This window comes from Nesoenas mayeri (genome assembly GCF_963082525.1).
Source record: "Nesoenas mayeri genome assembly, chromosome: 7".
NCBI classification, from domain to species: domain Eukaryota; kingdom Metazoa; phylum Chordata; class Aves; order Columbiformes; family Columbidae; genus Nesoenas; species Nesoenas mayeri.
The window spans coordinates 31,031,583-31,059,141 of record NC_137551.1 but is presented as its reverse complement, the minus strand read 5'-3'; the positions used below and the strand labels follow the sequence as shown (position 1 = coordinate 31,059,141).

Sequence of the window (27,559 nt, the reverse complement as noted above, 5' to 3'; positions counted from 1 at the left end):
TACCTGTGTGCCTCATGCCAATAAATATCATTTTCCTCTACAGCTTCGATATAGGGCAGATCTGATGTGGATGAAAGGAGCTGGGTGTATCACAGAAGGAAGTCTTAATATACAACAAGCCAAAAAGGCAGGAGATTTAGTCAGTGAGGTAAGCAAAGTGCTCACGCTTCTGTCTGTTGTGTATTCAAAGCTTTATGCACTCTTATTCCACTAGATTATGTGCAATAGGTAAGGAATTCCTAATAAAGAAAATCTGAGAAATGGAGAAACTGATGGACATTGTTTAGGTATTATACCATTTAGGATATCCTGGGTTACAGGTTAAAAATATACGTTTCCATTATATGAGTATTGATTTCTGTCAAGTTTGTGAAGCAGAAGTCTCCATAACTGTGCTTCCATCTCTTTTCATTCACCTACCCATTTTGCAGAGTAGCACTGAAGAGAATCAGAAATTCCCATGGTACATGCTACACAAAATGCATAGAGTTTTAAGGAACAGTGCTGAAATATTAGATATTTGTTAGCCATGTTTGGAAGTTTTCTAGGCCATTGGTAAAGATGGGATGTGTTTGTGCTGATCTTTATTGCTTTCACTAAATTAATTCATGGTTTCGTGCTGCCATTAACCTTATGGAACACTTCCTCAGCTCCTTAGCTACGACTGAGTTGTCTCACTAGTGCTAGGAAAACTAGAGGACAGGTTGAAGAATAAATTAGGGGAAGTTTGACAAGAAGGATAAAATCCCACTTAGTGTTGGAGGAAGGAACAGAAGCCAGTTAGTTACTGGAGATCACACTCTCTAATACCTTGGGTCTCTGACATGCTCTCAGTACTCCTGCAAGGGGGAAAAAATAAATCTTAGAAACAAAAGAAGAGCAGCTGCTCTCAGATCCAGTGTCTTGCTAGGGATAGACTGACATCTGCTGCTGTGGTCTGCTGTAGTAATAATCGCTTCCACAAATATTTAATCCATAATGATCTGCCTTTTCGTTCCAGTGCTGTGTAAGGCCAAGAGATGGCTGACAGTCACTTAAACTGGAGACTGGTGGATATTATTTTAGAGATCTCTATTGCCATACAGAGCCTGGCATTTTGTCATTTCTTTGCAGAATGTCACTACATGGTGTTCCATGCAATGTGACAAAACATGCTGTTTTTAATCTGCCTCCCTCCCTTCTGGTTCCTAAAATAAAGCAGTGAGCACCTCTTTGAAGTGCTGTGTGCTTTTTCAACTTCTGTTTTGTGTTCCCTGAGCAGAACCACAGCATTAACTGATCCGTTCACCCATCAGTTCAAACAGGAGGATTTCTCTCCTGAAATGCCAGATAATGATAAAATTCATTTATACCTTTTCTAGGTGGAATGCCCCACTTCATAGGTGAACTGTTAGAATACAAATTCCACTAAAGTATCTAAGGAGTGTCTGCCTGGCCTCCTGTGTCATACTGTGGTCTTGAAATAGGGTGCTGCATTTCCTTGTACTGTCTCAAAGACAGAAAGAGATGCTTAGTTTGCTCTCCAAGGGATGATGCAAAAGGCTCAGGCAATGACATTTGTTCAAAAGAGGCCAGATCCAAAGCCTGATTAAGTCAATGGAAGTTTCCCACTCACTTTGATGTGCTTCAGATGTAAAGTAGAAAGTAAGATGGACTAAAAGTAAGGGAAGTCTTGTTTACTAAACTAGAAATCTTAGTCTCTATGCAAATTTGTCTGATAAAACAGATTTTATGTAACTACTAGTATCAGAGGATGAATGGAGCACAATGTTTCATTCCACATCCAAGACTTGAGCCTTGTGGAGGGCTCTCATAGCTCTTGCTCCCAGGAAGGCGTGACTGCAGTGTCTTTGCTGAGCTCTACTTTGAAAAGAACTGGGAGATGGTTGGGAATATTTTCAGTTAAAGTTGCTTTCAGGACACTGAAATTGCTTGTTATAATTTAATTGATTGATAATTTAGAAATATCTTAATAATTTAGAAATATCACAATAACGCATATTCAATGATTTGAACAACATGGGCATATGCTTGAGAAGTCTCATGTAGGAATATGAGATAGTAATACTGACTGTGTAGCTCATGAGCTCTCTTGGGCCCTGACTTAAGTCATACATAGTTTGTGAAGATACTCATCAGTTGGTGTGCAGCCTGGCCTTTGTATGGTATGCAGCTATTAATGCTACATTGGACACCAAAGAGTATTTCTGCTTGCCAGGTCAGCAGCAATGCATTTGGCAAACTCTAGCACTATTCTCCTCGCCACTGGAGTCCTCACAGCGTATGTGCTGAAATTGTCTTGGGATTCTGGCTCTATCAGTTGTGTAGTTTTTGAAAACACTACATTTTTGGAGAAGGTAAATATTGTAGTAACATTTGTGTATTCTGCTTTAATTTGATCTAGAAAAAGTACAGACAAAAGGCTGATGCTCTGAAGTTCACCAGTGTGGCTGACAGTTCTCAGATCAAACATGCCAAGAAAAGCCAGGAACTGCAAAGTGATGTGAGTCTTTGACTGAATTTGTCTCTTTGCAAATAGTTCAGTCATAATGTGGTCATTCCTGAGATACATGCAGTGGGAGGTGGTGGTTGTGGAAGAGGACCCAGTCATGAAGTGTTTCGATATAAGAAATTTATTGAGATTTATTTCTGAGGGTTTTTATTTGTTTATTTGATGAATTCTTCCATTGAATTCTCTGAACTAGAACAATAACAAAAAAGCAAACCACAATACAAATGGAAATAAGCAAGTGAGGCTTCTCACAAATGATGTCAAAAGCCAGAGGGAGATGGGGATGCCCCTACAAGACAGTCCTGGCAGCAAACTTGTGGGTGATACAGGCTGGATTCAAGGATGGCTGAAAAGCTGCATGAGAGGCTGCCTGAGTATTCCTGAGACATAACTGTCATCTACATGAAAACTGAGGTAGTAAAACTGAGGAAGCAAGCTGGAGGGAAAAGACTATTCCCAGCTGATCCTCAGGCAGTGCTTCAAAGCAAGGTAGACGTTAGCACAGAGACATATATGTGTGTGTGTGTGTATATGTATATATATGTGTGTGTGTGTATATGTATACGTCCATCTCAGGTTCTGTGTTCCTCTCCACTGAGGGCCCTATCAGACTACTTCAAGCTATACGAGTCTTGTTAGACCACACATTTTTCAGCTGTTCCTGTCAAGGTACTTTCAACAAAATGATAAGATAGGCATATTTTCCCAGACTGGGTGCCTTCAGAATGCTCCCTGTTGTTCCTTGGCGCTGGGCAACCCTGGCAGATGGTATTTCAGAACTCCTTGGCAGGACCTAGCTGACAGCAGCTCACTTCTAAGTTTCCAAAAGAAGGGGAAGCTGTTGTTAAAATTGCTGACCAATTAATTTTGGAACAGGAGTGACTTGCCAAGTTTTTTTTAAATTACTTTCAATATGTTGCAACTTGAACTGAAGATACTGTCATCTTCTCAGTTGTTATGTGAATGAAGCATTGTTGCTTCTTGATTGGTCTTTTCCAGGCAGCTACCATGTTTCCTTTTTTTGCTCCTCTGTGTCAATAAAATCCTGACACTTACTTAGATGAGTGCTGTCTGTCTCAAAGATGACACCAGATTGAATCAGAGGAGAACGCTGGTCTCCTATGTACTGGACAATGCTGCCTTTCTGTATGTATGTTGAAGTCAGAGTAGTAACTATGGATTTAAAGCTTTATAGTAGGGACTTTTTTTTAAATTTCTTTTTCCGTGAGATGTAAGAAAAACAACAATTTGTGAAATGGGACATCTTTCCATAGCTTTTTAACAGCTCCTCCAACAGCTTTATGGGCTTCTCACAGAATCACAGAATGGTTAGGATTGGAACAGAGCAGTTCTTTTCTCTGTTGACGTTGCCCCAGGATATCAAGTGGAGATGTTTGCTACTTGGATCATGAAAAGTCCTTGATATTCTCATTTAAAGTTGGAATGTTAGTCCTTACTGGTGTATTATGTCAGCAATTACATTTAGGTCACAAATTTTCTTAGCAGATTCAGTTGCTTAGTTTTCTTCATTTCATGCCTACAATTCACTGTTTCTGTGTCCTATTAAAGACTTTTATTCCACCTAAAAAGTAGCTGCAGTTTAATATTGGATGAAATATATTATTGCATACATCTTGTAGTGAATATGTATGAATGTCAGCTCTATTGCCAGATAAGTAGCTAAGTTTAGGAAAGAGAATTAAAGTACCCTGATATGTATGTTGTTTCTCTGCTTCCCTGAAATTTAGCCATGAGTAATTTGGTCAACCTGACTCTGTGGGCCAGCTTTTAAATCAGATCTGGCGAGAAAAGTCATGATGCGAAAGACTGCCTCACCAAATAAATTAACCCTAACAAATTCTTGAATATTTGGGGTGTTTTAATCAGTATTCCTTCAACATTTAACATGTACTACTGCTGGTTAACCAAGCTTTGCTTTCTGTGGGCAGGTCATGTACAGGTCAGGAAAAGAGCAGTTTCTTCACCAGTACACCATCAGCAAAGATGAACCTGTCTTCCTGCTGGCCAAAGCAAATGCTGCCAATATGAGTGAGGTACTGTGTGAGACAAAGGTTGGGTTCCCTCACTCTTGTGAAGAGTTACAGCTCCTGTTGAAATGTTTGTTCTGTAGGTAAATGTTATGTTGCTTCTCTGAGAAGGTCCAATGTCTTAGATCTAAAAACTTTACATCTAAATTTAATTACTTGCTTTCAATTAAATACTAGTCATATCTGCTGTTCTGAAGGCTAGTCACTTTTGGAGTTTGAAGCTGTGTATTTGCCACGTGGTTCTGGATGAGTGGCACATTGACGGGTTCATTGGAACCAGTGAGATAATGGGGTTACAGTATCCACAGTTATAGTACGTAAGTGAAAACACCAAGATCTGATGATCCTTAGACATATGGTTGGTGTGCGGGCAGTGTTCACCAATCTGATGTTACTTGAGAGCTTTCACTGTGACTATAAAATGTACTGATAGTAACAAAGAGACTGTGTTATTGTCATCTTTTTAGAAACTGTACAAGAGTAGCTGGGAGAAGCAGAAGGAGAAAGGATTTGTGCTTCGTCTGGATGCTTTGTCATTCTTGACAGCTAAGGCAAAGAGGGATCTGGCAAGTGATGTGAGTATGGACTTAATCATCTTTCTTTATTCTTAGGATAGCCCAGGTTGCTACCAGAATGTTGGGGATGTGTCATATATGTCTCAGTGCCCTCAGCCAGCCTCACTCAATGTGTGCTAAGCAGCAAAGGAGAAGTCATCTGGATGACTGGTATTCCATAGTTAGTCAGAAGGTTTGCTCTGAGCAATTCAGAGTTTTTCCCCACATGCTGACTATGTTTTCCTATTTTCATTTTGACTCAAGGACAAATGTTGGAACTCAAAATGAAGTAGAAATCTCCTCTGAAAAATCGTAATTTCATACCTGAAAGAACCTTCTGACTTCAGTGCCGAAAAGAAAAGATTTCTTATAGCTTTTTGTGAACATGTTATTATTGAGAAAGAGTCTGTTCTTCAAAAACACTTAATAATTTCTAAGGCATTCCAGTTCTCTTTTGGAAATGAACTTCTTACTTGCTTGTATGAAGGACCAAACATGTCACAGCACTGACAGGCAGTTGCTTTGCTACCAGCAGATCTGTCAGTTTGGCAGCTTAGAAGATTTACTCATGGTCTATTTTTTTCTTCACAGATTAAATATAAGGAAAGTTATGAGAAGATGAAGGGTAAGCTGATTGGAGTAAAGGCTGTGCAGGAAGATTCGCAGATGGCTCATTCCCTTCAAATGTCAAAGTTGCAGAGTGATCTGGAGTACAGGAAGGGATTTGAGGACACAAAGAATCAGTTCCATATCCCCATGGATATGGTTAACCTTGTCCATGCCAAAAAGGCTCAGAATTTGGCAACAGATAAAGGATACAAGACAGTTCTCCATCACTACACAGCTCTGCCTACTGACAGGAAAGTGGCATGGGCCAAGTGGGCCTATGGATTGCAAAGTGATGTAAGTCCAGAGCTTAATGTATTTCAATACCCTTTAATCCAACCCCTCAGACACTTAGGGCTGAGTTTCGTCAGATGTTGATGCTTTTAGTGCCATGACATATTTATGCACCAAATTTTTCAACTATTAAGCAGTTAATATTAAAACAATAAATATTAACCACTTATTTGCTCAAGAGACATATTTGGGGTGTGCAGTGTTTTTGAGGAGTGTTATCATCCTGTTTATGAGGCTTCTTCAAAGCCTACTTCAAATGCTAATAAAACACTAGGATTCACATATCATGTAGGTTTATTATATATATACCTAATGTACAGGGAGGTTACATAATTTATGGTAATAAAATTGCTAGCAAAATTTTATATAGGCACCACATGCTCAGCTGTAACCATCAGATGAACTGTCTGATACTGTAAATGGTTACTGTAAGTCAGACCTTCCATTCTGAGGTTTTAAGTCAGAACTTTTCAAGAAGAGTAAGATAGATAAGTGTACAGGTCTTGTTGAGCTATAGGTGCTAAAACCCTTCTGGCTTCTTTGGGAACCCCAGCTGTAGTGCTTGTATAAGCTTCTGGAATTGAGTAGACTATCGGTAGGAGAGATTTTGTGAGGAAAGTGCTCAGTACTGTACTCTTCTTCCTTAAAGACACATGGAAAAAACAAAACAAAATGCTTTCTCTCCATTATAATAACAGGATAGGGGTTGGGAAATGCTAAGTATAATTTTCTTATCATTACAAATCATTAATGATCTTTTAAAAAGTGCACTATGCACAATAAAACTGAAGTTTTGCTACATTAGAGTAAAAATTATGAACCACAGGAGGGTGTAGACCAATTTTAAAAATTGCCATGCCAGGCATATTGCACAAGTGCTAGTGAGTCCTAATACTTCTACTTCTTTCTGTAATTTTTTTGCTTTCCCTGCAACTGTGCAATAGTGAATAAAACAAAAGCAGACACTAATTTGACTTGGTTGTTGTTCGTGAGATGTCTGAATCCTTTAATGGCATTTTAAGTATATGAACACCAACAATGGCACTTTTTTTTCTTTGTCAGAACCGATACAGAGCAGATTTGAACTGGATGAAAGGAGTTGGATGGATAGCCACTGGGTCATTAAATGTGGAGCAGGCTAAGAAGGCAGGAGAACTCATTAGTGAGGTGAGATTTCATGACAGCATGTAACAGAATTTGCTGCATAATGTGTGCAAAATGTCTGTATAAAATTAAAATAATTTCCACTCAAAGGGGAAAGAAAAAGGCATGCTACATGAAAGCCCTCAAAACCAGGGATAGGACTGGTAATTAGAGAGAAACCAGATACCAAACACACACCAGTAGGAGTCCATATAGCCTTTGCAAAAACAAAGTAGGTGACAAATGATATTATGAATAATAATGGCAATCAAACAGTGCTCAATTGCTACCCACTAGCCTACCTTTTTAATGAAGCAAAACAGCAGAGATGATGAAAAGATGCAGTCGTTGGACCCAGAACCTTCTTTTGTCATAGATACAGGTTCCTTCTTGCTCCTTTTTCATATAGAGTCACCTTAGCTGTAGAAATTCACATAGATACATCTGTTTGTAGCTATCTATAGGCCCCCAAGTAGTTTTCATCCTTATTTCTCTCTAAAACCAATATCACTTGCAGGTAAAGGTGAGCTCTAGAATCCTTTGTGCCATTTCTGTGAGGCCCTCAAAGCAGGCTGTGGTGGAAATGGTTAAAAGTTCATAGTATTCTGTTTCTGTTATTTCAGAAGGAGTCTTACTGGCCAAATCTGCTGCAGTAAGATCCTGTGATTTTTTTTAGTTAACCACTGCTGATGCGGGAATCATCTGTTAATTCACTCAATGAGAATAACAGCATTAACCATTGTTGTAGTGTCTCAGAAAAATACAGTCATCCTTTCACATCTGCCTAATTGCTAACACTATTTTTTTCCCATGTAATCATCTACAATAAAGAAAGATTTTTTTTTTTTAGGCACCATAACTAGATCCTCAGCTAGTGTAAAGTAAGGGAACTTCATAAAAGCTGGTACAGCAATGCTGGCTGGAGTAGTAACTGAGAATCTTTACGGGTATACCATTTTGAAAACTGCCAAGTAGAAATTTGACTTGCTACGTTGCTCATCTCAACTGTTTTGTGAGTACTAAGTAATTTTAGGTGGCTATGAGCCTCCTCCCTTCTTGCATATACACAGTCTCTAGCCCTTGTAATATTGGTAAAAAGCAATTGCCAGCATATAATTTCTAGGAATTTTATGTAGAGATGTTCTGGTCGAGACTTATTTTTCTCTTCAGCTGATCAGGACAAAGCATAAACCAGTTTTGTCCCTAGTTAATCTTAGTGAGTTTGCTCATTTTTAAGGGATTTCTTTCTGCAACCAAAACATTTCTCATAAGCTTGTAATACACTAAAAGAGTTGCTGTGTTTTACATTGGTGTTTTGAGTCCCCAAAGAATCAGGATGTTGCCTCAAATAAACTCCTGTGTATCACAGTTCAATTTAAAGGAGAATGACATGCCTTTAGACTCAAACGCTGAGATAGAAACAATTTCCTTAAGAGCCATGAACATACTTATTGACTTGGGGGCTGATCACAGGCACCGGGAAAATTTACTGTCTGGAGAAGAGATAAGAGTATTGATGGGTATAGGACAACTCATGCAGCAGGAGAAGCTTTTAGTGACCTGGCCATATGGAAAAAATATCATTTTGCCATCAAAGAGCCTTCATTTTAATTATGTGTATGTAACAAGAACTCTAAGAAGCTACTATGGGTCCTTTCAAGCAAGCAGAATTAATATAATTATCTAGAAAATATACCATAACAATTAGGCACAGTATTAATGACCGCACAGATTTGCTATAGGTGTTACGAGGAAACCTAAACCCTGAAACAATAAGTTAACTGGTTGCCGTTATTAACACACTGGAATTTTATATAATTTCTTGCTTAAAGAAGCATAAATAAAAATATACTCATTCATACTGTACTTGAAGTAATCTGAAAAGAAGACTTTTAAAATCCTGAGTTCTGGAGTATTTATGTGGGCAGAATCTGATTTTGAAATGTTTCCCTTATATTTAGGGAGAAATACTTTAATATTAATCAGCAAAAGGTTATTGTTAAATTGAAACAAATATTAATCTGAAAGTACCTAGGACATAAAGATGAGGAAAGAGGAATAATAATTATGTTCACAAATTCACTCTAATCTCCAGCAACCTATGATTTTTCTCTTTCAAATAGCATGAAAGAGCAGCACAAAATTCACAGCTTTGATCTTTTTCTGCTCAACAGAAGAAGTACCGTCAGCATCCATATGCTTTGAAGTTTACCAGTATTAAAGACACTCCTGAGATGATCCAGGCTAGAATTAGTTATAACCAGGCTGTGGATGTAAGTTATAATGTATATACATTATGATTATAAGAGTGGTATCCTCTTTGAACGACCTGATTGAAGCACTGGCTTTCTCTCTCTTTCTTTCTCTGAGATTATCCTTGGGAACCAGGAAACTTTGTGTTCTGGTGTGGTGCATCTCACAAAGAACATGTTTCTGACTTGGAATGAGAAGTCATAGGGATCCCACTGAAGTGAATGGGAGTTTCATGCAAAAAGGGCCTTCTGCCTGATTTTTTTTTTCAGAAGTAAAATTTAGGAGTAAGACTGACCTTTGACGTTTAGAGACATTTGGCCTTTTGAGGTTCATTGAGGAAGAACACATTTGGGGTTCTTTCTCCTTTTCAAAAGGATCTTTCAAATTTCACTTTCTGCATATTCTTTGGAAACAAAATGTAAGACAGCGTGACAAGGAAGAAAAAATAAATTATTTCAAGCTGTCATCCTGCTGAGAGAGAAATCCAGGAGGGGAAACCTTAAAGAGAAGAATTGAGGCTGTTTGGTGTTTAAACATGTTTATTTTTAATAGAAGAGCGATTTAAAAATATTGTAGACTTAACTGGGATAATACAGAAGTGAATAATAAGCAAAAGTCACTCAAAAAAGACAAGTTTCAAACATGAGAGGGTGTTTTATGGTGAAAATAGATATTTTTAAAGTGAAGAAGAAGATGAAAGACACTGTGTAAAACACATGCTATTGTAATACTTATAGTGTCTATGTCTTTGGTTTAATTAATAAGATCCAAAAGGCTGACATCTCAGGCAGGATAAATATAAGTCATTTTGTTCTGCTGAGCCACAGTCAAAGTCAGTCTGCTGCTCTACTTCTTCACTCATGGAGCTCTCATTAATTTTTATCTTATGGAGCTGCAGTACAAGTGGACCTACTTGCTAAAGAAAGTGGCTACAGGGTGAAATGGAGAGGTTCATTCACATCTGGAGGGTCTCAAACCCTCACACAGAAATATGAACCTGAGTAAGGCAAGTAAGGAGGCCAAGACGTGGATCGTATCTAAAGCCAAAAAAAACAGTGACAATCCATACTCATCTGAAAATGATGGTGTAAGAAGAAATTAGAATAAACTAGGAAAGAAAGATAATGTGGAAGAGGTGAACTCTGCATGGCCATTGTAGGGGAAGTTCCAGTTAACTGTGTAGGACTCCTCTTATGTGTCTGCAGACACCCAAATGTCAGCTGGTCCTGGGCCAACCCTATGTTCTTCCTCCAAGGACTGAGATGAGTAACCCACGTAGACACCTGTTTTAAGATGGGATCAGTCACCTTCTGAGTTTTTTTTAATCTCTTGCCATTGACTGTTGAGCACCCCTTTGAGCTCTGGAAATAAATTCGGAGTAATTGCACAGATAATTGTCATCATATTTGTCTGCTAAAAATGAACAACTTTGGAAAGATGTGTTTGGGAACTTCAGCTCCCCAGATTTCTGTGGAATTTCAAAGTGCTGTTGGGCCACTCATGGCTGCACATCCTTAATAAATGCTGTTTATTCTCCCTTTCCCTATTCACATATGTTGGAAGTCTTATCAAATTAATATTCAAATATCTGAATTTTCATATACGTTGACTTACACACTCAAAACTTCAAGGAGTTCCTCTCGAGTGTACTCTAATTGATAGGTGCATCAGACTCCCAAAGCTTTTTTAATACTTTTTGACTGATGCAATTGCATGTCTTTATTAATGCTTCTGTCACTTTTCTGTAGTCTTTGCTTTCTGTAAAACTTGTTTGTTAATGCTTTTGTCTGAGCTCGCGATTGAATGTGTAGTGAGTACTTGCTTCTGAAATTTGTCTCTTTTTGCAGAGGCTGTACAGGGAGCACGGTGAGAGTGTAAAGCATCAGTATACACCAACAACAGATCTTCCTGAAATCCTTCAGGCCAAATTAAATGCTATGAATATCAGCGAGGTATGAATCTGACCTTTAATAGATTAAAGGAAAGTTAAAATGTTGATAGTTCTTTGCTGTTTGTCCTACACAGGGAATCATAGTAAATTTCTCTCCTTTCCAAAGTATATAAACATTCTGTGGTCTAAATATTTCTGAAGTAATATGAGAAAACAAACTTCTTATTAAGCTTCTCCTAACTTAGAAAGAGTAAGAATGAACAAACAAACACATTTTTATAATGGACGTTTGTAATGTTGTTTTTCCTGTTGTGTGATGATAGTTTAATTTATGTTAGCCCTTTATGTTAGAATAGAATGAAACTAGTGTAGTAACATTGCTAGAATAGCAAAAAGGCTGCAGTGTCAACCCTCTGAAGAGCAACTTTGCTTCATTCCTCTTCCATATTTCCTAGATTCGCTATAAGGAGTCCTGGGGAAAGATGAAAGATGGTGGCTATCAACTGAAACTAGATGCCATTCCCTTCCAGGCTGCAAAGGCTTCGGGTGAAATCATAAGTGATGTATGTCAACTTACTGCTGATATTGTCCAGTAGGATATGTCAGTCACTCCAGACTGTTTCTGCTCTGCTGAGTGACTCTTGATGGAAACAGTGTGTCCAGCTAACTCTACATCTGGGAAACATCTGACCTCAATCTAGTTAGTTGTACTTTTGGAGGTGCAGACACAATAACGTGTTATTGGTAACTAAGCAAAGGAAGGTTTGTGAAAACAAACACCCATTAGCAAAGCTGACCAACTTCCCTGCTGTAGTGACTGGAGGATCACAGAGACTGTTCAGGGGCTGTCATCCACTGTTAGCTGGATAAGTTTTGGAAAAGGGAGCTTATTTAGGAAGCTCTACCCTTCAGGGTTTGTCTTGGGTGTCCTTTACAGATTGTGAAGATATACAGATTAATTTCAAATGTAGGAGACTAGTTGTTCTGACTTTGCTAGAGAGCTGAGGTAAAGAGGCTCCTTAGAGGTTGATTCTGAGCACCTGCACCAAGTTCTTGTCTTCCACCATCTGTGTAACAGTGGGTAACTAACCCAAGCTATTTGTAAGTGTTCATTGGTGCAATTTTTTTCCTCTATTTTTCTCTAAATAGGATAAAATTATAAAATGTTTGCACAGGTGAGGTCTTCCTAGCATTCACTAAATGTCCATTCAGATTTATTAGCATACTGAGTATAGCCAGAATTTATTGTCCATAGTTCTCTTTCAGCAACATGAAAATCCTTTTATTGAAATTTTAACAATTTGACTAATACTTACTTCACTTCTATTCATGTTTCTATTGTCATTCCTTTTTAGCACAAGTATAAGGAGGCATTTCAGAAAATGAAAGGACAGATGGTTGGCTCACGTGGCCTGGATGGTGATATTCATATTGCTCATTCAGTTCATGCAGCTTCGCTACAGAGTGATGTAAGTACAAGCAAGAAGATGGGGGTATTTTGGAACTGGTTTCCTAACAGTGAGTAGTTCCTTATGGAAAGTACACTTAGCTGTGGACTAGATTATTGTTTAAAATTTAGGGCTTTCTCTCCTACTTTCCAGATGTTTTGATATAATCATGATCTAACGGATATACCATTTTTTTACGTTATTTATAGTAACAATTATTTGGCAATAAAAGAAAACTGTGCATTCTTGCACAATCCCCTGCTTCAGCTGCTGTTGCCTAGCATAGAACATCTTAGTCTGTAAAAGTATCACTCAAAGGCAGGTCAAATTGAGCATTAGTAGTGGTCTTTGTACAGAACTAAATTAAATTTGATAGAGGTACAAAGTTGTTTGGCAATTATTTTCAATTTACAGTATTCCTGAAAGACTAAAGGATGAATGAGTTTATGGACGTTTTTGTTGTGGCATGGTTCCCACTCGGAATCATGTCATTTGTTCATTGTCTATAAGAATTGTAGCTATTCAGCACATTTTGAACACTGTGGCTTGATCCAGAAAGCAGTCAAATATTTCTCTGAATTTAAGCACAGAAGTAATCTAAGAACTATTTATCTTCTTACCAAAACTGTCCCTAGTGAGCCTGATTGTGGATATAGGCAGGAGAATGTTCATGGGTTTCAGTGTAGTGCTGGGATTTTACTGGGATTCTTCCTTGTGTGATGGTGGGCTTCGACATACAGGTAACAATAAGGGTCTGAAGAATTCAGCCATCAGGTTACTCTAAGTCAGTTTGATGATCATCAATAACTCTGGATGTTCATTATCTGGATGAACAGCCTGAACATCTCAAATTTGCATAATCTGATAGGGAAATGTCATACAAAAACAATCTTTGAAGATTTCCATGGCTTTCTTTTCCCAGACAAAGACAAGCAGTGAAAAAAAAAAATCCAATACTAAAAATAACATTTAAAACTATGAAGGGAAACTGGCCAAATTAATAGAGACTAACAAATATTTTGAGTGAGGATTTGTACTAATTCTAATATAAATACAGCTTTTTGCATTTTGTCCTCAGGAAGTAGCTTCACCTTTTTGCTGTGCTTTCTAGAAATGCAGTGAATTAAGAATTCATTAATCGATTTGATGATTTTATAGATTCAACATATCCAGTCAACAAAAATAAAATTTACAAATAATATCTCAGGTTAATTGGATGTAATGTAGATGGCTACTATTTATGAAGAATAGGCTGCCACATCTTCTAATTATAAGTATTGATCATTCACAGTATAGTTAAACAAGTTAGGGAACTTACTTTTAAAAAAGAATAATTTATACTGGAAACTGGAAGAAATATGGAGAATGTCTCTTCTGATCAAAACCTGAATTCTTATTACCATGTTGTGATATCTGTGTGATCTGTTTTTAATTTGATAGGTGAAATACAAGCAAGGTTTTGAGGAAACAAAGACTCACTTCCACCTGCCCCTGGATATGATAAACCTGGTACATGCCAGGAGAGCCCAGTCTTTGGTCAGTGAACAAGAATACAGACAGCTGCTCCACCAGTACACTTCTTTGACTGATGATGTGAGATTGCGCTGTGCCAAGAACGCGTACAAACTACAGAGTGAGGTAACTGCAAAACATCCCAGCAATGTTTCCCGGTTGGGTCTGATGCATGATTGTTCTTTCCCAAACCATGACAGCTGACCGTATGTATTTGAGCAGCAGCTGAGGGATAAAGAATGGCTCTTCCCCCTTGATTGTATTCAGAAATGAGACATTTATCTTACTGGGCAGTTGTACATCATCTGTGAGCACCCTATACCAAAAGATAAGTAGTCTTTGATGATCGGGCATAGAAGTGTCTGCAAATGAGGATGATGGCACTGGTAGTGAAGTACTTTTTTTAAGATCTTGCTAATCATCCAGACTGTTTATCAACTGGTGTATGAGTTGTTTTGCACTTGGGTGAAGTTCATGTGTACTTCCACAAGAAGTTTGTTAAAAATCTGATTTATAAGAGACTTATAAACTCTGGCCCAAGACATAGACACGGAAATTCTAGGAAGGGTGAGTTTAGCTCCCTATGTAAACTTGAGTAAAAGCAACTGGATAATGCCTTACAAATTGAAGATTAGGATGATTCTGTAGGCAGAGCCTTAAGCAAAGGAGTTTTAATAGATTACATTGCCTACAGAAACTGCTGGAGAGGCTGTACCTTAAAAACATGTCTGGCCCCAAAATACTACCATATATCAGTTTAGCTCTTTCAGCCAGCAGTCTTAAAGGTGGCAAACTGTGTTCAAACAGGTGTAAAAATCAGCTGCCAGTTAAAAAGTTACAGACTTCTATTTTAAAATATTTTCAGACACTTTTCTAAGCTATATATATTTTATATATGTTTCTAAATTAATGTCTAGCTGTGATTTATGTATTATATGTGAATGAAGAAAAGTCGTGTATCTAGGAAATGTTTTTACAATGTTACAAATGGAAGTTAGGAGTCCAAGTATCATTTGGTGTCCATGAGACTTAGTGCTCCCTGGAATCTTGCACCTGTAGATCGGTCAGGGCTGTTTGCACATGAACATACACATAGACATAAGAATATGGGGTACATATACATATGAGGTCTCTGTGGTAGATACTAATTTTAATGGATTTATTTGAATACCGTTATTGTGTATTTTTGGATGAATAAATATAGGGTGTCTCAAATGCAAACTTGTAATCACTTCTGCTTGGTTTTCCTTAGAATTTATACCGGTCTGACATGAACTTTATGCGAGGGGTTGGATGTATTACTCCAGGGGCCCTAGAGATTGAAGGAAGGAAGAAAGCTTCTGAACTCATCAGTGAGGTAACAAAAGAGGGGTTTGATTTCTCCACTACAAACAAGAGTTTGCCAGATGTCTTTCCATTAAACTGGGCTGGCAAAGTGACTCACTGGTTAATGCTGGTCTTCCCCGCCTTGTGTTTGATCATTCCGTTCATATCCTAACTTCAAATGGATGAACCTGATGGAGTTCAAGGTTTTGCAGACTTTGCTAGCTGTTTTTGGCAATCATCTTTTCTCCTGTGTTTCAGACCCAGGAGGTTGTATTTTATATTATTTATTTTAGATTCTAAATGATTGTTTTCAGCTAAAAATAAAGCTATGCCTATCTCTAATAAGTACCTTGTACTGTTTCTCCAAAATTAAATTGACCTGCAGAGTGCCCAATACATTACACTGTTCTCAGCTCTGCTCCTGATTCACAGTCTTTTTCTGTTTTTCACTTGGCACTTTTGTGTGGTATTATTTTTCCCCCCCTCTCTAACTGGATTTTTATTTCCTCTGTCATGTTCACTTCTTACAGTCTCTTCTGGTGTCAAATCTATTGCCCATAATCACACAAATGGTTTCAAATCTATTGCTCATATTGACATAGATGTGAAATTAAGAAAAGGAGAGTACTCTTCCTAGTTGTGCTCTCATGAATGGAACCCTGCTTGTGGGGATCTTGCAGTTATTTTGTTCACAGTTCTGATGTAGGACCACGGGCCAGGTGGAATCTCATTTTTCTCACAAAAAAATACAGTGGGCTTGTGCAGCACCTTCTGTCTGGATTGGGTTGCCTTTGCTGTAATTCCACTAGGCAGGGTTAATGACACCAAAGACAGAATGAATTCAGCATGGTAGTATTTTTTTTTTTTTACACCTAATTCCTATTTTAATTTCCCCTGTGAGTCTTGATTAAACTAAATTCAGAGTAGCAAAAAGTAAATTAGTCTAATGGTCAGTAGACACATACCCTTTGCAAAGTAGAGTTTTAAGCACAAGCAGCACTACTAGACCACTGGTATTGGAAAAAAGTCCCTTATCTGACAAGACAATTTAATGATTCCGTTCATTTTTCTTTGTGTGTGAACTCAGAGTAAATATCGTCAGCAGCCACATTCCTTCAAGTACACATCGGTGACAGACTCTCCTGGCCTCCTTCATGCAAAATTCAGCAATATGATTGCTAATGAGGTAGGCTCTCCTAACGGGAATCAGAAAAAATGCTTTTCAAAATGCAGCAAGCTAGGGATGGAAAAGTGGAAAAGAGACAACCCTGTTCTGAAGGCAAAATGCATCAAAGAGAACGCAAGCATCACTGATTCGTGCTTTTTCACAGCTAGATCGCATTTTATTATTTCCAAACATTTAATATACTTTTCAATTCAGTTGCATTTAAAAAGCTTAAATAGTACCCCTACAACAGAGTCCTGTTATCATGTTTTTATGTGAAACAGAGCCTCAAAAGATCAAGTCTGTGGGGTGTTCTTGAGAGAGCTCATTTGCATAGTATGGTCCACTTTAGAGGGCTCCTAAACAAAGAATCACTTTTCTAATTTTCTAAAAAATAGGACAAAACCCATAGAAAATTATCAAAATCATCTTTAATAACAGGAGGAAATATCCAAGCTAGAAAATATGGCTAGAAACACCTGCCCTTTTATTTAACACACAGTTATGATGCCCTTAATGTTCTTAGGTCTACTCTTGGCCTGCTGGGAACATAACACTGCAAGGCTAAGAATGTAGTGGGTTGGCATCATGATATATGTATAAAAATTAATGTAAAACTTTTTTATGTCCACAAAGAAACCTCATGCAATTGCAATTGCAATGATATATTCTTAGCTGTTTTTTGTGCTGGCTGACTATAGTTGTCATAAGCATGAAGAGCTTGAGTACTGCTGTTATATTATTGAAACAATAGAGAAGGTTAATTGCAATTGTCTTGTTGATCTCTTTGCCAGCGTCTGTATAAAGCTGCGGGAGAGGACATTCAGCATCACTATACACCAACGCTGGGTCTGCCTGAGTTTACACGGGCAAGAATAAATGCAGCCAACCTCAGTGATGTAAGATTTTTTTCTCTATTTCTTATACTTATTTGGGGTGAAGGATGAATTGTGCACTGGCAAGGAAGATGGATAAGTAGAGGATTTTTAAGATCTATTTATGCTTTCCTTGATTTGATTACAATGATATTTATTGCCATTAACATATATACGGTTGTGAGTAAATTAGATCTACATAAAAAACGAGACATGTTTTGTCTGAGTTAGTAGGCTTTCCCGAAGATAATTTTAAAAAATCCTTTGATTATGAAGAATGAGACTGTAATGCAGAATAACAAATGAAAGAGGGTTCCTTTGTTTGTTCCTTTGTTTGTTCCTTTGTGCATTTAAAAGTAAACCAGCAATCTACATGTGCCTTTCCTCTTTAGGCAAAATACAGAGAATCTTGGCATAATCTACGTGCTCAAGGCTACAAGCTGACAATGGAAGCACTCCCGTTCCAGACTGCTAGGGCCTCCAGAGAAATTGCCAGTGATGTGAGTTGAATGATTCAACCTTCCTTCTTGCCTAATTTCTGTTAACTTCATGTAATACAATGTCTAAAGCAGGTTTTACTGAATGAAAGCAACTCCATAACCATGTGAGACAAGTGTGAGACAGAATATATTACTTATGAATGAGGTTCTTTGTGTGAATTAAAAAAAAAAGAAGACTAAGAATCACTGCTAATCGGGAACCAAGCTCCGTTAAATATCTTCCAGTGGGAAATAGCTGGTGAATTTCAGTATTTGCAGGCAGGCAAATCAGGGGATTCCCTTCCTTTCCAGACTTTCAGCTCCTCATATTAGAAAGTGCCCACTAATTCTGTCCACCTTGCTTTGAGCTGATTTTTGGAAGTGCTTAGTACCCTGAATTGAAAAGAAGTCAGAAGAAGCTAAGTGTTCTTTGTACCTCTGAAAATCAGGACCTGCCTGTCTGGTTAGGGAGTGAAAATCAGTGGATGCTCCTATAAATATGTGTTCCCCTTAATTTCTGAAACAGAGGAAACAAATCTTCTTATATTTAAAATTATCTTCTCGTTTGGATTGTTGTTTACAAAACACTCAGACATGGTGGTATCCATTACTCAGAAAGCCCAAGATCATCCCTTTCTCACAAGAAATTAAATAAATTCTAGGAAAAACTGACAATTAAGCTAAATTTAGTAAAAAAAGTATTTATTGTGTCAACATTTAGTTGCATATTTTATCTCTAATGTCATAAAATATGAATATATTTCATGCATATTTGTTTTATGAAGTGACTATCTCTAGCTGTAATTTGTAATATATACTTAACCATATTTTGCAGAGTGCTTTTGGTTACAGCTTCAGATCTGCTCTAAAGGGTACAAGTCCATAATAGAATTACATCCACTTACAACAGATCTGAATTTGGCCCTTCATCTTGGAAGCACTTTATAAACATTAGCTACTGTAATTTAATCCCCACAAGTCTCTTGTGTGGTAGATAAGTGTTATTATCCCATTTCAACTACATTATGAACTCTTCAGGGCCCAGGCCTTCCCTTTAAAGTTCCAAGCACCCTGTTGATGCTGTATAAATAATCATTATCATCATCATCATCACTATTTCAGAGAGAGGATAAATGCAAGATCATAGGGAGAGTCATAGTCCCAGCTAAAATGAGAATGAGGGGTTGCTGGTGCTTATTCTTGTGCTCAGACCACCATCTTAGGCTTCTCAACATAGTTATTGATCCAGGAAAACTGAATTTACTCTTTAAAATAGCTGGGTGGCATTTGCAAATCTGAAGGCTACAGAGTGCATGATGTTTCTCTCTTGTATAGATTTTTTTTTTCTTGTGTCTTTTGTTTGTTTCTCTGATGTTCTAATTCCTAGTGATAGGAATAAAATTCTTTGAGAGATAATAAAAGTATGTGATCTGAAGTTAAACGTGATCAATGCTTTGGGAATATTCAGAGAATATATAGAGATGCACTTAACTTTAACATTGCAAGTACTGTGGTATTTAAATTTGAGAGCAATGAGAGATTCAATTATTTTCTAGTCCTGCGTACCTTGGCTGTTTTTACAGAAGGCATAGGTGCTCCAGTGACTTTTCCTAAGTTAGCTAGAATAGCCAGTCTAAATTTTGCGCTTTTTCACTTTTAACCTTTTATTATTTTATAGTACCAGTATAAACACAACTTTGTGATGGAGAGAGGAAGGCACATTGGGGCCAGAAGTGTTTTGGATGACACCAGGTTGCTGCATTGTGTGCATGCTGCCAAATTACAGAGTGAACAGGAGTATAAGAAGGGATCGCAAGAAGTGTGGTCTCAGTACCATCTGCCCATGGACATGGTGAATCTTGTCCATGCCAGGAAAGCCCAGGCCTTAGCAAGTGATCAAGATTACAGAAAGAGACTCCATGAATTTACAGCACTCCCAGAAGACTTGAAGATGAAGTGGGCCAAAAGAGCCCACATGTTACAGAGTGAGGTAAGGACTTGCCTTCTGTTAACAGCAAATTGAATTTAGCAATAACAAAGCTTTGAGTGATTGGCACAAATTGTATATTGACATTGGGCAGTGTTTTTCAAAAGGGCATTTATAAACTTAGGTATAGGTAGCAGTGAGATATCTGATTGCTTGTCACATATGGAATATATGTGAATTGCAGGTTCTCATGTTGTATACCTGACAGAAAATCACTGTGGCCCATGTTATTTATTCTAGAGCTGAGGGATATTCACAATCCTATGTATGTGCTTTCAAATAGACATAGTTGTTGAGCACATGCATAAAAGCTGCATGGGTGTAGGCAGCTGTACTTTGAAAGTTTATGGTAGAGTGTCATTAGCTGCTCTGTAGCAGGAAGCTCTGTTTGGATGGGTTTTGTTTTGTGGAAAAAGAGACTGAATCATTCAGCAGGGAAGTGAAAAAGTTTGTTCAGGAAGTTATGCTACCTCTTTACAGGTCTTCAGAGAGCTGTTTATCTATTGAGCTCAGGAGTTTATTATGAGACGTAGCAATGGGACATTTGTTGGATTCAGTCAGATCTGATGAGCAGAGATTAACACATATTCCAGCTATGAAAGTCAGTGGCAATTAAAGCACTAGAGAGCTTGTATCTTCCTTTTTCACTCGATGTACTTGCTACCTGGTATCCCAGATGTACTCTTTGTTGCCAGACGTTTCTGGGGATATTATTGGGATGGTATAGGAGCCGTTGCTAGATGCGATTCTTTGCCTTTCCCACTCCCATTCCTGCCTTCTTCTGTAAGGGCTAACAGATGGCATACAGGTAAGTAGATCGAGGAAGGCAGGACTTTTTACTACTTACTGATGTGAGGCAGTGACTCGCATGATGGGAGAGTGACATTTCTGGGGACTTAGTCCTTAGACCCTAACAGCATGCACTTTGGAGCTTACCTACAAAGGGACAGGGTAGGAGATGAGTGAGAACCTCAACGCTCGGCTTTTTGCCTTTAGACCCCACAGGTTAAGAATCCTGAGAAACTATGAAAGTGGTTTTATCTGCTACCCTCACTATCTAGTAGCTTGTGCTACCTGGCTGTTATGCCCTTTTGCATATAGGGAATAAAAAAAAAGACCCTGAAAAAATGGATGATTGGATTAAAGTCATAGAGCCACTGTCACTCTGAAGGAGAAGTCAGAATTGTTAGGATTTGGGCTGTTTACTGGCTTTCACTTCTTATTGGGTCTGCCTTGTTTTCTTTACTGGATTAGAAGGCAGAGCAAGCCTTTAATGTGAATAAAGAAAGAGTAATGTGTCCTCCTAGAAATGGGGTTAATGAAGAACCGTGCACCTGATAAAATAATTAGTATTCCTGACTTGAACTCACCTCAGAAAATTATTTCAAAAGGGGTTCTTTTACACCCAGTACAAACAGGTTATTACTTACTGCTCTGAGTCATACTAATTCACTCGTGGGGCCGTCTCTTGTAACTTGCATATGATACATTATTTAATTCCTAGTGGAATGAACAAATGCAAACAGTTTGGCTTTACGATGTGATATGTGCATGGCAAATGAAAAACCTCAAAATGTTAATATGAATCAGGGAGTCTTTTTAAAAAACCTTAATAGCTGTGGATATAAAACTGATAGCTAACGATTTTCATTTTTAACAGCATCGCTATAAATCAGACCTGAACTTCATGAAAGGAGTTGGTTGGATGGCTCTGAGATCTCCGCAGATAGAAAGTGTAAAAAAGGCTGGAGAGCTCATCAGCGAGGTAACTGATAAATCTTTCATGGAGTAGCACGTCTGCAGGAATTGTTTACCATCAAGGCTCCTCGTTACATGACACTTACGAATGTAGCTTATCATTTCCTTTTGATGTGGGAGCCTGTTTATACAAGGTGTAAGTTACCAAGAAGCAGTATGGGAGATGCAAGTCCACTGTGTGACACCTGCTGAATATTTTCCATTCCAAATGAAACACAAGAGCATAAACAAAACATGTAGCAATAAATAAATGCAGTAAACTCCATTATGAAATTCTAAGCAGGTGGTTATAGAAGTGATATAGAAAGATACAACATTGACAACTACACTGAAGGGGCATTTGCCTGCTCAATATCATGCATTAATGGAGAAAAATTATGAGCTGTCAAAAGTGTAGTGTTCGAAGCTTTTTGCATGTGAATTTTCAGTGGGAAGTCCTCCTTGCACACACACAAACCCAGAAGTTTGGTGCCTGGGCACCGCAGCAATGATGTAGCAGCATCCTTGTTCCCTAGCTGAAAGAGCAATGGAGACTTAAGCAGAATAGTATGTTTTTAATACTGTGGAGGGTGTTTTTTGTGTTTTACTGTAGCTATCACACTCTTCGAATTGTGATATATCATTAACAGAAACATCCTGTGGGTTTTTTTCGTTTGTTTTTGTTGTATCTCTCCCCATCTCAGGTAAAGTACCGCCAGAAGCCAGAAAGTTTGAAGTTCACTGCCGTGGTTGACTCTCCAGATTTGATTCATGCTAAAACCAGCTACCTCCAGTGCAGTGATGTAGGTTTCATTTTACTATAAGTGGCATTAACTTTTGTTGTACTATAATGCATAAAAGAATTGATCTCGACATTGCTTCCAGTATCAGTACCATAACTTTCAACTCCACAGAGACTGTACAAGGCTGGAGACTCTGAAGCCAGACACAGGTACACCTTGCCTCCTGATCATCCGGATTTTATCCGAGCCCGCCAGAATGCATTTCTCATCAGTGATGTAAGTAAGCCTTTTATTTTGGGGAGTTGACTTGGTAACCGTCATCAAGGAAAACAAACTTGCTTGGGAATTAAAAACTTTCATGTATGTGTAGAAGGCAGGTTCTCTGGGCCTGACCAAAACTGAAAAAGTCAGAGGCTGTGGACAGCCAACATGTTGCTAGGTTTGGGCTGGAGGGATCAAGAAAAGTCTGTTGATTTTTCTTTTGAGATTTGGTTCTGCTTTCTAGAGCAGGAAGCTATTAAGGATTTCAGTCCTTCACTATAGGTACAGTTAATTACAAGTTTAAGTATTTTTACTTTTATTTGGGTGAGGAGAAGGGGGAATCCTCTTTCTTTGACTATATAATCTACCTTCATAAAGGTGCAACACTGTGTTGAACTGATCTCTTAGGTACAGTTCATCAACCTGGATGCAACTGAATCAGCGAGTGGAATTAGTTTAAAGGGATTTTGTTTCCCCATTATCCCTGACAGAGGCACTGAGTCTATTCCTAATGTACTGTTCCCTGATTAAATAGCTGTTGTCCTTAACTGTAGGGTCAGAGTGACCTTAGTTTGTAAGAAGCTTTGAATTGCTTGTTTGGTGATAGGTGCTCTGTAGGTGAAACAACCAACTAAGATTTATATTCTTTGAAGTGACAGAGGAAAAGGTAAAAAGGCAAAGAAGTGATTGCACACAAATGAAAGATCAGACCTAGACCTGTTAGCAGGACGTACAGTAGTGCTCGCATTGCTTCTACCCCAGGTGTCTTGCAGGATTTCTGACATCTCAGTTTACCTTCTAACTAAGCATCACCTAGCACTAGATTCACCAGTAAAACAGAAGACGATCTTTTGAAATATGAAATGGATTTTGTGCTTATTTTCATATGGTTACAAACCCCAGAAAGGGTGAATCAAAGTCTTACAGAAAGCAAAGGAATAAAATTGGAAAGAGACAGCCAGAAGTGTCAGCTAAGATACCATGGCTGTGTAGCACGACCTGCAGACTGGTAGCTGTTTTAAGAAAGCTACTAATGGAAGAAGAACCAAATCTAGAGCGATTTCTGTTCAGGATATAAATGTATTTCACATCCTCAAAGTCACATTAAGTATGTTAGAACCAGCTGTTATTCCATATGACTTAATGAAGCCACATGTGGCTGGGGATAGAGACAGGGATCATTTGAAAGGCTTGAAATAACTGGTATTGAAATTATGATGCCATGAAACCCAAGATACTGCAAATGGATGCATCAAAAGAGAGAATAAGGGCAATATCAATGCAATATTGATGTGACTGATGCATCACAGTTTCTAATAGAAATTAAATCACATCAAAACCAACCACATTCAAGTACAAAAGGAAACCCTGGTGACACTTTTCAGATGAGGCATTTTATCATTATGGTGAATAGAAAAGAAGTTGAAGTGCTATGGAACTGGATCAAAACCTTGGAGATGGTACTGATGACTCTTGATACAAATAAGCCCAGTAGGATAAAACATTTATTATTGCAGTTATGAAACTGCATTTAAGAAACTGCAGGGGGAAATGACTGTTTTGTTCTTTTCTTTTCAACACAGAAATTGTATAAAACATCTTGGGAACAGACAAGGGCATCTGGCTATGATTTTAGGATTGACGCCATCCCATTCCAGACAGCAAAGGCTTCAAGAGAGATCGCTAGTGATGTAAGAATTGTTTCAAACACTTCCCAACCCTCTTCCCATGTCACCCTACGCTATAAAAATGGGTGAATTCTGATGTAAGTGAACCTTGTTCTGTTTTGAAAAATTGGTCACCCAGTGAAACCAAATGCTGGTTAAGTGCAAAGATTTACAACTAAAGCCTTCCGTTAATAATGTCCAGCACCATGCTGCTCTGCTTTTCTTCAAGGAGTTGTTCTTGGAAGGAGGCAGATTATGATGTAGTTAAACAAAATAGGTACTAAACTACGAATAGCTAAAGCATGGTCTAGAATAAAGTGAGTCACCTTTGAACACAGAAAACCACGATTGGCAAGAAAGCTGAAGATGCAGAAGCTTCATTGCTTGAGCTGTGTATTGGGGAGGACCAAGAGTGCAACAATAAGAGGAACTCTGTTTTAAAGAAATTAGTATTTTGGGCTCCCTAAGTCTCTCCACTCCTTTAAAAATTAGCACAAAGGGCATTCTCCTAAAGTGTTCTTGTTAGATCAGGAGATATATAGGGTGTTTAAAAAATATGGATGCATTTTGACCAGGATTTGCTTTGAAATTTGGTCCATCTTTTGAAACACCCTGTAGTTTGATATCAAAGAAACTCTTGGTCTTTGTGCACTACAGGAAGCATTATTGATAGCTAGCAGAGAGTAAGTTATATCATAACAGAATTTGAAGGCAATCTGAATGTGAAAATGAGATCTTCTTGTGCACTTCCTGCAGTACAAATACAGAGAAGCCTTCCTGAGAGACAGAGGCCAGCAGATGGGATGCCTCAGTGCAGATGATGATCCCAAAATCAGGCATGTCCTCAGAGTGGGGAAACTCCAGAGTGACAATGAATACAGGAGTGGATATGCCCAAAACAGGGCACAGTTCCGGAGTCACCTCAACCAGCCGGGATTCCTCCATGCTAAGAGAAGCCAGCAGCTTGCAAGCAATGTTAACTACAGGCAGCCTTTGCACCAATACACTTGGGATCCTGAGCAGCTCACTGTGAAACATGCAAAGCAGGCCTACAAACTGCAGAGTGATGTAAGTATAGCTGAGCAACACTGTCCTTCCATGTGCTAGGAGCTCTCTTTGGCAATGTTCTTTGCAGACCTTCTCTATGAACAAAATTACTTTCCTGAAAGAACTACAGTCTCTTTGCTGAAAATGAAAAATTCTTTTCATTATCAACCCTGTTGCTCTTTGCGTGTCCTGTCTTGAATATTCAGGGCATGTCGCTTGATTAGAGCCGAACAAAATAATATATGCTGGTGTATGTTTCGTTCTCTCAGGTAAAATACAAGTCAGACTTGAACTGGCTCAGAGGCATTGGCTGGACTCCCCCAGGGTCTTACAAAGTCGAAATGGCAAGAAGAGCTGCTGAATTGGCGTACCTTCGAGAAATGGGATTGCGAGGTTCTTCTGCTCAGTATGGACCTGGAGTTGTAAGTAAAGTGAACTGTTCTTCTCACAAATCCCAACAGCTCTGCTCTCCGTAAGGCAGGCAAGCACACATCCTCTTTAATGCTTTTGAATGCTCCCAGAACACTGCAGTCATCCTTATTATTTGAACAGAACATGTATTGTTCCCTCATGAAGCTTTGTAGCTTTGTGTGCACCTTAATTCAAAGGAACCTCTGAGGAGAACTCAACACTGTCATGGACGAGGAATTCCTGTAGGGACTAGAAGTGCCATGAGACAGGATTTACTTATACTATGGGATGTGTTTCCCTTGGGGATGTTGTCACATCTCCAGATGACTCCCAATCTGCAGTGTCACAGAACAAGAAAGAAAAAGTCCATACAGGGAGCTTGCAGCACCCACAGTTAGGAAGCATTAAATTACAATGAAAGAGAAGCTCTGCACTTAAAGTACTTGTTTAATTTAAGTTTTAACTTCAGCAACAAGTCAAACAATAATTCAGCCCAAAAGAAACAGGACATATCCAGGATTTACATTCCCAACTGAAAAGTTGTTCAGGAAATAAATTGCAACTATGGTTGAGTAACGTAGGCAGTGGGGACTGCAGGCAACATCTTCAGCCCTATGTGTGATAAAGATCTGGTGGTCCCAGGGAATTCTACAGGTGTGCAATCTGCCTGGAACTCAGGTGTTTGCTGGTTTGCACTTTATTTAGGGCTCAAATTAGAAATTAGAACTTGAGCACATTCAGTCTTTGCACATATGTAGTATCTAACTTACATGAGCAGCTCCATTTTTTGCACTTTTCCACTGTAAACATTTGCTCAGTGCAGAGTAGTGATTTAGATTTTGCTGGTTTGTTTGCCAGTTGTGGTGATTATTAATACACAAATATTTGTATAGATTAATAGCTAAAACCTTCTCCAGTCCACTGGCTATCCTCACAATTTACTTGGGTTTGGTTTTACAGGACCAATTGGAGACAGAAGGATCTCAGCAGGTCACAGTCAACCCTGATGCTTCAGAAATTCTGCAAGTCAAGAGAAGAAAAATGCAGCTGTATCAAAAGTGAACACAAACACAACATAACATGTATTTTCATCTTGTCCTGCAAATCCTGTAACTTCACAGTTTTCTGGGAAGCACAATAAATGGCATCTAAAAACTTTTTGTTTTAAAAAGCAACCTAAACATCATAATTTATAACTGATCATTTTATTTTTGTGTGGATACTTTGTGATTTATCACCATATGTATTACTGAATCTAATATTTATTTAAAGCTTTGTACTACAGATGAATGAACCTGACTGGTAGAATATAATCTTATTCCCTACTAATAATCTTTGGAGATTTTTATGTTCTTGGATTATTGGCACCATTGACCTAAGAGAATACAAAAACATGGTTCAGGTGGCTTAACAGGTGAACAAGACAAAGGCCAGTGGAGGCAAAATTGTCATTGACTAACTAAGTGCATGCCTTTGAGCATACAGCAGAGAATTTGCTCTTGGTTAACAGGATATATTCAGATCACAATTAGTTCTTCAGTCTTTTCCAAATCTTCCAAAACAAAAAAATCAGAATTAGGTTGTTAGAAATTATCACAAT

The 27,559-nt window shown here is 38.3% G+C and overlaps 1 protein-coding gene across 1 annotated transcript in view; it reads left to right on the top strand.

Moving 5' to 3' along the window:
* NRAP (nebulin related anchoring protein) overlaps nucleotides 1-27,021 on the top strand; it is a gene marked incomplete at both ends in the record, with an annotated part of 51,690 nt that extends 24,669 nt beyond the window's left edge. The window contains 23 exons of the mRNA XM_080347960.1: nucleotides 44-148; nucleotides 2,405-2,503; nucleotides 4,462-4,566; nucleotides 5,028-5,135; nucleotides 5,706-6,017; nucleotides 7,077-7,181; nucleotides 9,332-9,430; nucleotides 11,258-11,362; nucleotides 11,757-11,864; nucleotides 12,657-12,770; nucleotides 14,190-14,387; nucleotides 15,514-15,618; nucleotides 16,675-16,773; nucleotides 17,547-17,651; nucleotides 18,020-18,127; nucleotides 19,785-20,096; nucleotides 21,754-21,858; nucleotides 22,535-22,633; nucleotides 22,745-22,849; nucleotides 24,418-24,525; nucleotides 25,258-25,569; nucleotides 25,818-25,970; nucleotides 26,920-27,021. Of these exons, the coding sequence (XP_080204086.1) occupies nucleotides 44-148; nucleotides 2,405-2,503; nucleotides 4,462-4,566; nucleotides 5,028-5,135; nucleotides 5,706-6,017; nucleotides 7,077-7,181; nucleotides 9,332-9,430; nucleotides 11,258-11,362; nucleotides 11,757-11,864; nucleotides 12,657-12,770; nucleotides 14,190-14,387; nucleotides 15,514-15,618; nucleotides 16,675-16,773; nucleotides 17,547-17,651; nucleotides 18,020-18,127; nucleotides 19,785-20,096; nucleotides 21,754-21,858; nucleotides 22,535-22,633; nucleotides 22,745-22,849; nucleotides 24,418-24,525; nucleotides 25,258-25,569; nucleotides 25,818-25,970; nucleotides 26,920-27,021 (3,171 nt within the window). The remainder of the gene's footprint in view (nucleotides 1-43; nucleotides 149-2,404; nucleotides 2,504-4,461; nucleotides 4,567-5,027; nucleotides 5,136-5,705; nucleotides 6,018-7,076; nucleotides 7,182-9,331; nucleotides 9,431-11,257; nucleotides 11,363-11,756; nucleotides 11,865-12,656; nucleotides 12,771-14,189; nucleotides 14,388-15,513; nucleotides 15,619-16,674; nucleotides 16,774-17,546; nucleotides 17,652-18,019; nucleotides 18,128-19,784; nucleotides 20,097-21,753; nucleotides 21,859-22,534; nucleotides 22,634-22,744; nucleotides 22,850-24,417; nucleotides 24,526-25,257; nucleotides 25,570-25,817; nucleotides 25,971-26,919) is intronic.
* Nucleotides 27,022-27,559: the final 538 nt, after the last annotated feature.